This window comes from Notothenia rossii (genome assembly GCF_949606895.1).
Source record: "Notothenia rossii genome assembly, chromosome: 1".
Taxonomy (NCBI): domain Eukaryota; kingdom Metazoa; phylum Chordata; class Actinopteri; order Perciformes; family Nototheniidae; genus Notothenia; species Notothenia rossii.
This window is the reverse complement of record NC_136912.1, coordinates 54,545,932-54,558,011: the sequence shown is the minus strand read 5'-3', so window position 1 is coordinate 54,558,011 and position 12,080 is coordinate 54,545,932. Positions and strand designations below refer to the sequence as shown.

Sequence of the window (12,080 nt, the reverse complement as noted above, 5' to 3'; positions counted from 1 at the left end):
AAATTGGACCGGCATCTCCAAACAAAACATCCTCTGTATCGGGACAAATCGAAGGATTTTTTCATCTGCAAAGAAGAGTCTTTCAAGAAGCAGTGTTTTGACAATGGAAAAGTAAGTCACTAATTTTAATCATTTGTTTTGTGTTTTTGTGAGTTTGTCAGGGTCTGTTGTGAAATTGTTTCGTTAATGCAAAGTTGGATGAAATGCAGACTGAGCCCCGGAGCGGACCGCCAGCTGCGCGCTCTCACGCGTCCTCTACTCTCTCCCGCGAGTCCACTACATTCTGCAGCGGCATAGAGCGGTGTTTCAACTTTTACTAGCCTGAAATAGTTTTAAAACGGCCGGGAGAAAAACAGAGAAACAATAACCACAGGAAGATTAGAGGGAAAGTGACAGGCAGTATGAGAAGGAAAGCAAGAGAAAGTATCAGCCGCACGGACGTGACTGCTGCTGTGTGATGCACATAGGAATACATATGGGGGTATTCCCTATCTTTATTCAAGAGCGTGGTCTTTAAATTTGAGAGCATAGGCCTACTTTATTGATTTCACGTTCAGAATATGTATTTATTTCCCTCAAACCCTGTCCTCACACTCAAATAGTGCCTGCTTGCACTTAGATTTGCTCTGCTTCTACTCAAACTGTACGCTTGTACTCAGATATATTTCTGCTTACAGGTTTCCTGTGTTCCAGTTTAAAACCTTCTCCTTGCACTCAGGCTGTTTCTGTGCGCTCGTGAAATGTCTGCTCTCAGATGTCTTCTGTGCGCGCTTGGATCTTTTGTGCAACAACCCTGTCAAAATCCCTCCGTGGGGATTCCCCACAGTATTGAGTATGTAAGTCGCTTTGGATAAAAGCGTCTAACAAGTAACATGTAATGTAATGCGCTATAAATGCGGTTGCCAGGTCCACATTCGTACGCCGGCTGGTATTAAAAATCACCCAATAACCCAGCAATGTTAATGATAATATCTTCTCTGTTATTTTCAGGCATTCAAAGGGAACAGAGGGGCACTGAGGGCATCCTATCAAGTCAGCCTCCACAAAAAAAATGTAATCAGTTGCCAAGTGTTGGAGTTTCTTTGTCTCTCAGAGTGTTTTAAAACAGCTCTGTTCATTTAAGTGTTTAAAAAATGTGTGTACATAGTTTTTGATCTAGTGACAAAATTAATGTTGCACTTCTGATAATTTAAATTTGGTTTCACCTGTGATGTACTGAATACACTTGACTGCACTTCCTATAGTTAGTGTTTTGTCCCTTTCTGTTTACATGTTTTTGCTCTTTGTTCATTTAAAATAGTTTAAAATGGTGTGTATATAGTTTTTGAGCTAGCGACAAAGTTAATATTGCACTTTTGATAATTTTATCATTAAAATTTGATTTGTACTGTATATACTTGACTGCACGTCCCATGTTTCGTCTTTCTGCTTTGATCCTTATTTTTTCTGGGCAAGTTCAAAGGGAAGGTTGTTATGGTGAGAAACCTAATTGCTGCGATGACCTTTTATAATTAAATAAATATTTTCATTTACATTTAAAATTCATGGTGTGTTGCATTCTTTGTTTATAACTGTAGATATTATGGAAAATCATGACATTTTTTAAGCTTGGGTCCCTTAGGACAACAACATTTCTGTTTTGGGTCTCATGCTGAAAAAGTTTCGGGACCCCTGACTTAGACTATTCCTTGGCTTGCACCCCTCTAGCATAAGCCTGAATGGTCTCAACCATATTGCGTCAGTAACGTGCACTTGTTGTTACAGCAGCCAGGATCAGTTTGTGTGTTGTGGACACGACCGGTAGATTTTCGCAATCCGTGTTCTCAACATGCTTACTTTAACATACTTTTTCATGGTCGGGCTAAGGTAGGGCTAAGCCATTTCTTGGTATGGCTGTAGCCTACCCCAGCAATACCCTGGCGCCGCCACTGCACACAGTGTAAAGTCAAGCTGCTTTGAGCGGCCATATTGGCTGCTGTGCCCTGGTTACAGGTGTTTCTCGGTCTCCAGTAAAGCTGCTCCAGAGCCACTATTTCAAGCATACTACGTCATCGAGTGCAGCCGAAGTGCTGTTCCAATGTCCAGCATACTTGGACAAACTTCGTTTGGAGAAATGTCGAGGCTGCACATGTGTAGACTCCACAGTCTTAAAATCCCGTTGAACCAATTTCCCCAAATCAGTGGCGCAAAATGTAAGGCAGGGCTTCTCATGTGATGCACACCTGCACACTTGCTAGCCTGTTCCACTCTTCATTTTCCAAATGCCAGGAAGTATTCTTGCCTCACTTCTGAAGCAAGACGCTCGGAAGACATCAAATCAAATCAAGTTTTATTTATATAGCACATTTTTAAAACGATTTTTGGTCGAGCCAAAGTGCTGTACATATAATAATTACCTTACAGTAAGGACACTATACAGCAAATACAACAGCAAAGTTTGTGCAGAAAATCAGTATGAGAAGACGACACCCTCTGACCTTAGACCCTCACATCGTACAAGGAAAAACCTCCGGAGAAAAAACCCACAGTTTAAAGGGGAAAATGGGAGAAACCTCAGGGAGAACAACAGAGGAGGGATCCCTCTCCCAGGACGGTCAGACGTGCAATAGATGCCGTGTGTAAGAGATAATACATTTTAAAGCGTAGGTAGACCGAATGTTGGGAAATGCATGTGTCTGTAATAAGAGGATGAATCCACGGGGATGTCAATAATCCTGTGGGAGCCATCAGGGAAGCAGCATGATGAGACCAAGGCAGGACCGCAGAGACAGGCCCAGCCACGACCCGAAGTCCACGACTTAATCCAGAACTCAGGATAGAGGATCCAGGGCACAGGACCACAGCAAGAGGATCAGCCTCGACTCCGGATCCCGGCGTAGATATAGATACAAAATAAAAATAAAATTTAGGGGAGGCTCGGTTAATCGGAACATGCAAATACACAGACAGGCACACGCAGGGAGCAAGGTCCCCGCTGGGGCCTTAGTTGGACATGTGCTACCAAGCAAGCGTACTCATGATTGATAAACACCCTCTGTCTCACAGGAGGTACCGTTGGAAAGCTACACTTCCAGCGATTCCGAGGATATCTGAATCATATTTCTACTCCTTATAATCGAAAATATATGATTAATTACGTAAATGATGCACACCTGGACGCGCCGGCGAGGTGCTAGGTAGCTAAAAACGGCAAAATGGCTCACCTGTGTCGTTGTCTGGTTAAAAGTGGTCTTCAATGGCATTAAAACGATAAAAACGCTGCTGAAGTTAATCCATAGGTTAATCCAATGTGTCTGTGTCCCTTTGAAATGATTTCTGATAAGCAATAAACCTGCTTTTCCGTTTCCGTTTATGCAAAACTGCGTGTGCATAGCTCTCATTTCTCAATGGTAAGGTGTGTGTGTGTGTGTGTGTGTGTGTGTGTGTGTGTGTGTGTTTATGTGGAAATTCCCCTTCGATTCTATTGGCTCTAACGGTCAAAAAGAGATGTCAATCACCAAAATCGACCAATGGGTTCCAGAGAAACTGTAAAAACGGCCATTGCCACCCAAATCACCTCAGAGGTGGAGTTTATCATTACTTTGAGAAAAATTATTAATTTTCTACACTTCCCCTTTTAGAAGTGTAGTTATGGTCATTTGTTCTGGCAATGTCATTTTCGAGCCTGAGACCTGAAAAACATGCTCAGTGCAGGTTAAGGTTCTAGTGTTTGTGCACAATGTAATAATTAGACCCTCCAGAAAAACGCGATTCTGCGATCGCAGAATTTACCGCATAATCAGCAAAATGGCGCAGATTTTTAAAAGGCTGCATATTTATCAAAAGGCCGCATAATCCCCGCATTTTTCCACACAAAGTTGAGAAATAGAAAGTTAACTCGTCTTGACATGACGTCATCAGCTCGCGCATCACAGAATGTAAACAACACTGTATAGAGCAGGGGTCACCAAACTTTTTTCTCTGGGGGCCACATTATTGTTCCTGACTGTGATGGGGGGCCGGGGCCGAGTCAGCTCATTGTGTAGAAGAGATTACTAGCCCGGCACAGCCATCCCCACTACTACTTCCACACTACTATATCAACACTTGATTCCTGTCACATATTTGTTTACCATCTTTACTAGTGGTTTACAAAAGTAGCAATTGAGTCTTCACACTTTGCTTTAATTTGAAATACCACAGATATTCCATTTATTTGTTTTCTAATAAAAATAACATAAAAGCTGTCAAGGTAAGAAACATCTGCCTAGTTGAGGTGATTGACACTGGCAAAGGTGAGTTCAAAATTATAAATTATAGGTAGGCCTGATGATGATGATAATAATAATAATAATAATAATAATAATAATTGTGTGCAGCACTTAATAAAGGTCAAATAAATAGGCCTATCAAATAAATAAATAAATAAAAAACATCAAAATTATAATAACATGAGTAGGCTAATAGAACTAGCCAACTCTTATGCCTATCCAGGTGAGCATGTTCAGTTAACATTTTGTTTAGGTCAAGGTGAAAAGGACATGAGCAGTGTAGGCTCAAAACTAAAGCACAACAATAATACAGAATAATGGCAATCAAAATCAGTAGCCTATATGTAGGTGAGCTGGATTTGTACTTGTTGATGAATTGTGCTGTCTTTGGGATGGGATCAGCAACAGCAATCTCCTCTCCTCACTTCAGAGTGCCTTCTGGAGCCCTGGCATGGAGGGATGACGGATTGAACACAAGAAGCACCATATTCAGTAAATGGCAAGACATGCTGCTGTCTGCTTTTCTCTGTGACATAATTTTACAACATATGTAGCAAATTAAAAAGAGCCTTCACATTTCATATTTATAGCAATTAAAATCAGTAATTGTTAAAATCAGTGTGCTTACCGTATCAGTGTGAACTGTGTGTTTGCTTCTGGCTGATGAGAAGTTCAATGTCTGGTTGCAGTCTAGTGGTAGCCAGTCTCAAGGTCTGATGCAAGTGTTTATCTGTGAGTCTGTTCCTTGTTGTATTCTTGGTTTGCTTCATGCGGGAAAAGGTTTGCTCACAGATGTAGGTGCTGCCAAAAACTGTGGACATCTTCATTGCATGCTGTTTGATGTTTGGGTAGGTTTCCCCTGGGAGCGAAGCATAGAACTCAATGAGACTGTCAGGCTTGAACGCATCTTTAAGGATATCACAATTCTGCAACTCGGCTAGTTCAAACTGAAGAGAGGGATGGGCATCATTTATGTCGGCAGCAAAGGGGTTCTGGAACAAACGTATTGCTTTACCGTTGACATGAAGCTCACGGAACCGCACACTGAACTGGGAACGGGACAGGTGGTTTCTCAGCGCAGTAGCTCTGGGTGGCAGGGAGATGCGTAAAGTCCAGCTTTTCGACCTGTCTCACAAGCAACACTAGTTTGACCTCGAACGCTTTGATGTGGGAATACAGGTCACTGATTAGCTTCCCTTTGCCTTGGAGCTGCACGTTAAGGTGGTTCAACATTTCAGTCACATCTGTTAAAAATGCGAGGTCCCATTTCCATTCTGGCTCGGTCAGCTCTCGTACCGTTTCACCTTTAGACTGCAGGAAGGTGTTGATTTCGGGTAGCAGGTCGTAGAAACGGCGCAACACTTTGCCTCGGCTTAACCACCGGATTTCTGTGTAGTACAGCACATCCTCGTAGGCAGACTCAAGCTCGGAGAGGAAGGCCTGGAACTGTCTGTGTTTCAGACCATTTTTTCGGATGTAGTTGACACAGTGCACAACCACCTTCATAACAGACGCCCACTTCAAAACTTTGCAGCATAGGGCTTGCTGGTGAATCAGACAGTGGACTTGTAGTGGGGGGATGAGACCTCGTTCCTCGAATTCGCTGTTCAAGCGCCCTACTAGCCCCCTTGTCGTGCCAACCATACTAGGTGCGCCATCCGTAGTGATGCTGGCAAATTTACACCAGTCTAGACCCAACTCTTCCATTGTTTTGCACACTTGGACAAAAATATCCTCTCCTGTTGTAGTTCCTTTGAGGCTTTTTAGTGCTGCCAGCTCCTCAGACACTTCAAAGCTTTCGCTAATCCCACGAATAAAAATGAGCAGTTGTGCTGTGTCCTGCACATCATTGCTCTCATCCATGGCCAAAGCAAAAAACTTGAATTGTGACGCTTTCTCGTTCAGCTGCTCATAAACGTTGTCCCCCAATTCTTCTACTCGCCTGGTCATAGTAGTCGCGGAGAGACTCACACCGTTGACTGCCTCTCTCTTGTCGGGACACACCTCCTCGGCCACAGCAAGGATGCATTTTTTAACAAAGTCCCCATCAGTGAAGGGCTTCCCATGGGTAGCTAGTATGTGAGCTACCTTGAAGCTAGCTCGAACAGCAGCGTGGTTTACCTGGGTTTGGCGAATGAATGTTTGTTGTTGTGCTGCCAGTCCGCCTTTTATTCTGCGAATTCTGTCTGCTCTTGCTTGCCCTCGCAAGCTAGCAAAGTCACTGTGGCGGGTTTCGTGGTGACGACGAAGATTATATTCCTTGAAAACCGCCACACTCTCTTCACAGATAATGCAAACGGCATGGTCCTTACTGAACAAAAAAATAGTCGTTGGTCCACTGTTCTTTGAAAATTCTGCACTCTCTATCAACTTTTCGTTTAACGTTAGCCATTTTTGCTGTCCTGAACACTGACAGTTCTCTACGCGTGCGTTGTCTGTCACTCACTTGATCTCCAAGATGTCGGGTGACGACAATTCGGCAAATATAGTGCATTTTATTTTATAACTAAATATAATTTTTTTAACTGAAACGAAATCAACAAAATACCAAACGCAGACATGTTATTATTTTCCAAAAATCAATTTGAAAAAAATAAGCCATGACGACTTTCTGGGATTTGCCTCATAGGGCCGGTTCAAGTAGTGGGGGGCAGAGGGGGTGGGGGCCGGTCAAAGGGGGGTGGCGGGCCGGATCCGGCCCCCGGGCCGTAGTTTGGTGACCCCTGGTATAGAGTGAACGTGTGGAGCTCACACGATAGAGAAAACACCAAGATGAAAAAATCTAATCCATCTCATTTACCGACGAACATTTCTACTAAAGACCGGGCAAAAAGTGGGGGGAAACTATTCTGCACCCCGTACAACTGTGTGTTGGAGCATAAGAGAAAATCGATGGTGACGACCCACTTTGATTCATTCAAACATTCAAAAATGCTTTCTGCTGCTGCGGACAAGAAAGCCATTCAACTCACGTTCACGAGGCATCAACCTCCAAAACCCTTTCGAGGGCTACAAGAAACGAAGTGAGTAGCTTACAAGATTGAAGCTGGTCAGATAACGAACGAGTAAATGAAAACAGAATGAGGCGGAGAAGTGTGTGTGTGTGTGTATGTGGGGGGGGGGGGGGGGGTGTGTGAGATTAAAATAGCCCAATTGCTTTTACAATAAATAAACATTGAATGTGTTTAATTGAATAGTAAAGGGGTTTAACGTTAGTGGCAGTTTGTGTGTGAGAGAGACTAAATAAGACAGCCTAATATTTAAAAAAATTGTTATTCTTTTCCCCCGCATATTTAGCATATTTCGCAACTTTCCGTATATTTCGCAACTTCCCGCAACTTCACCGCATAAAATCACATAAAAACCCTGCATGTTTAATCGCATAATCAAGGATTTTAGCCCGCATAATCAAGGAATTTAGCCCGCATAATCAAGGATTTTTGCCCGCGTATTTCTGGAGGGTCTAAATAATACATAAACATAACAGATAACAAATGACAAACAGTGCAGGAAGAGGCAAAAAACCCATTGGGCTTATTTAAAGGCCTATCTTAAATCATGTTAAAAATCAAAATGTTATAAAACACAAGATCAATATACCACAATTGCTTAAATTCAATACAAATTGCAAACTTTAAGAACAACATATACTAACATTTTAACAAAATAACACTGTTGTGACTCTCAAAACCTGGCATCACGCAGTGGTCAAATGATTTCTTAAAGCAATGCAGCGGGGTACAGTTTTGTGTTCTGGTTGGGAAGGCCATTCCAGATCTTTGTTCCACTGAAACGGATGGTAAACTGAGCTCTACGAGTGACACTCATAGGGGGCTGGATATTTGATGAGTGGCTTGTTGCATAAAAATGAACCTGTACATTTTGTATTAAGTAGGCTATGTATTGAAGTGCATGCGAATGATCCCCTTTCCTGAACATATTTTGTAAATAAAAACATTAATTTGATAAACGTTGATGTCGTAAACTATAAGAATCTGAAGCCTGTGTCATAAAGGAGCAGACATCTTAGTACAATACTTACGAAGCCTTTCTGAAGGGACACATTTTTATGGAGAGTAGTAGGGAAAGTACTTGCCCATACATATAATGATGCCCAAAACATCTGAATGATATGATATTTTTTCTTTTTTATCTGATGTGGGTTGGATTTGTGTATGGTCTGTTTTGACAGTCTTCTTGCATCAGTTTCAGTTTGAGTTGGGCTCCTGGGCCACACTAGTCTCTGGGTCCTTTCTAATTTATGAGTGTTCTACACCCAAAACCATTTCCCATCTGGGTATTAATAAACTAGTATTTTAACTAGAAATGCAAAGAAGCAAAACTGTTTCACAGCTCACGTTCAATTCTTGTTACTTTATTCACTTTTTCTTTGTAAGTTTTACCTGATGAAGGGCGGAGGATTGGATCACAGTTAATAAAGGAAGACAGTACCCAATAATCTTGTTCTTTTACAGATATTTCAATTTTAATAAGATAGTGTTTAAAGATGAAAATAGACAGAAAATAGGGGGGACGCGTGAAGTTGTTTGCGGCCTACCAGTAAACCCAAAGCAGAAGAAGAAGAAGTGACGTCAGCGGCTTCATTTACCTAATCCTCCTCCAGGGACTTATTCCGGCGTGAACGCGATCTGTACTTAGTTCATGAGAACTAAAGAGTTCTTGTGAACTAAATTCGGATTAACCTTTGTGGGAAAAGTACTGCGGTGTGAAAGCGCCTATTGAGCGTCTGTTCTGTAAAACACATCTCACAGACAAACACTGTAAATCGTTTTGATGTGCAAGATCTTTGTAGCGACTGTCAGCAGCAGAAAGAACTAGAGAATGCAATTCCTGAAGAAATTGCTAGTGGGAATGCTTTATGCTGAAAAGTTGACGCTAAACTGCTATGCTGAAATGTAATGCGTAAGAAGAAAGTGAAGACTTGAGATTGAGATGATACATGAACACTGGGGGCTTGAATGTGTGATGAGCATAGCCGTGGGAACATGTTTCAAATGGGGGGTGCTGTGGGGATCACATCCTCTAGGGGGGTCAGGGGGGAAGATTTTTTTTCAACATTATAAAGTAAAATGCTTCAATCTGGTGCACTTTGAGCTGAATTCCCAGAGACTAGATCTAAGGGGTACAACTCTAAACACCCATATCGAAAAGATCGGTTTACATTTTAATAATCAAATAAGTATGTGGACATAACCAATAACCTAACATAGCCAATAACAAGTAAATGTAACTTGTTTTATTTTTGTTGTTCATTTATTTCTTATTTTACCAGTTAACATTTATTTATTTATGCATATTCTTTAATCTCTCCAGATTTAAACAATACTTCTGGTTTACTGTCCTATAGTATGCACTGGAATGATTTCAAACCTGTTTTTATTTATCCCAATAATTATAAAGGTGTGCCTTGGAAATATTTGTTTACATAAATTGTTAACAAACCGTTTGAGACCCTCTGAGATAACTTAGACTAATGTGAACTATCTAAACACTCAGTCCTTTACCTCACTGAGCCTCTCAGTCTGTCTGGAGAGGACTCTCCCTCCATTTCTTTTATCCGTTAGCGCAGCAGAAGCTAACAACAATCCCTGCCGGTATCTCTCTCGCTCTCTCTCTGTGTGTGAGCTGCGGGCGCCTGATAAGCCAACATCCCCCACTTTCATCGTACAGGGCAAATGGAGACTATAACCGGGGTGAAAAGGGCGTTATCTTTACTTAATTATGAATGTTGATAAAGGGCTGAAAATTCGTTTCTTTGTATTATATTTTGTTACGTCCCAACTAGGGAAAGAGGAATGCAACACACACCAGTATGTAATTGGTATTAAGCGTTTATTTAAAATAGCTGTAAACAAAATGGCAGCCAAGCAGCCTGAAACAAACGAAAGGGCCAAAAGGGCACAGGTTGACAAATAACCAAACAAAAGGAGGACTCTAAGAAAGGAGTCTAAAAACATACAGGGAAAATAAATACTAATATACTAAATAACGAACAAAACAAAACCTCACTTTAAAAGTGGTACAACTAACACAAAGAATCTATACAAACACACAACTAAACTACAGGCAACCGTCACAGAATCCTAAACTACTCTAAACACTAACTAAGCTACTCTAGACACTACTAATCACACAAGTTTAACCCCAGAACAAGAGCAAGTAGCGAGAGGCATCTGTCCACATACAGAGCCTCCAGAATGATGATTGTCCCCAAGCTTTGTAATAATCTCCAGCAGGTGTGCGCCAGCTGTGCGCTGCGATTGGAGTGCGTCGGGCCCGGCGTGCTCCAATCGCAATCTTCAGGGGCGGACCAGGAGATGGCAGCCAATGCCGGGAGGGCAACCGCACAGCTCATTTACATAGAACATACACAGCTGAAAACACTCAGACGACCAGGAAGGCAGCAGCCGTAACACTCCCCCCCTTAAGACACAAACCCACAGGTTTTGTGAACCTAAGTAGGCCTACACAACGAAATTCCTAATAACACACATTCATCACAAACTCAATCTGACACACTAACATCTCAAACTCAACCTGGACAAGCATCGGCCAACACATTCTCTGAACCCTTTAATGACGGGTGTCTGTTGTAGTCCCGCACAATCAGAGCCCATTGCAGGAGACGCTGATTGGGCGTGGACACGCTAGGGCAGAATATAAAAGGGATCGTAACAGCTAAACACCACAATTGGCCAATGGCTGGGTCCAACATGAATCTTAAAATGTTGTAGAGCCAACACCAACACTAAGATCCGATGAACAACCTGACGCTCTCTGGTTACCGGGAGTGTCGAGAAGTCTAGAGGCTTGTCTGAGCCGGCGTGTTGTGCTGGTCTCATGACATCCTCACGAGGGGGAGCCACAATTTCTGGCTTCTCCTCAGACACTGCTTTATCTGAAGACACAGGCACAATCACAGGATCAGACAATGAAACATCAGGGTCACGTTTACTTGCCTGTGCCAGTGCGTGTGTAGCCAGGCCAATGCCTTTAGGCGGGGATATGTTCTGCCGCTGTTCCTTACGTTTCAGAGCTGCACAGTTGGCAATGACATGTCCAGGTTTATGACAGTAAAAACACTCTCTCTCTTCTCTGCTCACGTTATACACATTTGCTGGCTGAGTAAATGGTGCGGCTGACACACGGCGGGATCTCTCCGTAGAGACAGGGGAAAACACAGTTTTATGCGTCAGCACATACTCATCAGCTAACACAGCGGCAGCAGAGAGAGAGTTTATCCTTTGTTTGTTCACGTACTCAGCAATGCGATCAGGCAAACACTTCTTAAACTCCTCCAACATCATCAATTCTCTCAGAGAAGAATAATCCGTAGCATTACATGAAGCAATCCACTTAGCAAAACACATTCCCTTTTTCCTAGCGAACTCTACGTGCGTTTGATCAGGACTCTTCCTATAGTGTCTAAACTTTTGCCGGTAAGCTTCAGGAACTAACTCATACACTCTGAGGATGGCAACCTTTACTGAGTCATAATTCAGGCTGTCCTCTAACGTGAGAGCCGCAACTGCTTCCTGAGCTTTTCCATATAATTTGCACGTTACCATCAGAGCCCGAACTTCAACCGGCCACCGCAACGCCATAGCAATGCGCTCGAAGGCACCAAAATAGGTATCCACCTCAGTCTCACAGAATGTTGGCACTAGCAACATGTTGTTACTCACGTCAAAGGCAGGTGGAGGAGGTGGAGATGGCAAGTTTCTTCCGGCAGAGTCAAAAGCACCGGATGCGCGCAGTTGGGAGTCTAGCTCCATCTGCCGTATCCGGACTTCCTTATCTGCTTCGATT

At 42.6% G+C, this 12,080-nt stretch overlaps 1 protein-coding gene across 1 annotated transcript; it reads right to left on the bottom strand.

Moving 5' to 3' along the window:
• Positions 1 to 2,346: 2,346 nt before the first annotated feature.
• On the bottom strand, positions 2,347 to 6,410 carry LOC307032342 (general transcription factor II-I repeat domain-containing protein 2-like). The gene is made up of 2 exons (XM_079670237.1): positions 4,879 to 6,410; positions 2,347 to 4,696 (listed from the first exon to the last, which is right to left on the bottom strand). Exon 1 carries the CDS (start codon positions 6,198 to 6,200, stop codon positions 5,280 to 5,282), a length of 921 nt encoding a protein of 306 aa, XP_079526363.1. The 5' UTR covers positions 6,201 to 6,410; the 3' UTR covers positions 2,347 to 4,696; positions 4,879 to 5,279.
• Between the last annotated feature and the right edge of the window lie 5,670 nt (positions 6,411 to 12,080).

Excerpts from the sequence above, each read along its gene's own strand:
- LOC307032342 (XM_079670237.1), bottom strand. The coding sequence starts at position 6,200 with ATGACCAGGCGAGTAGAAGAATTGGGGGACAACGTTTATGAGCAGCTG.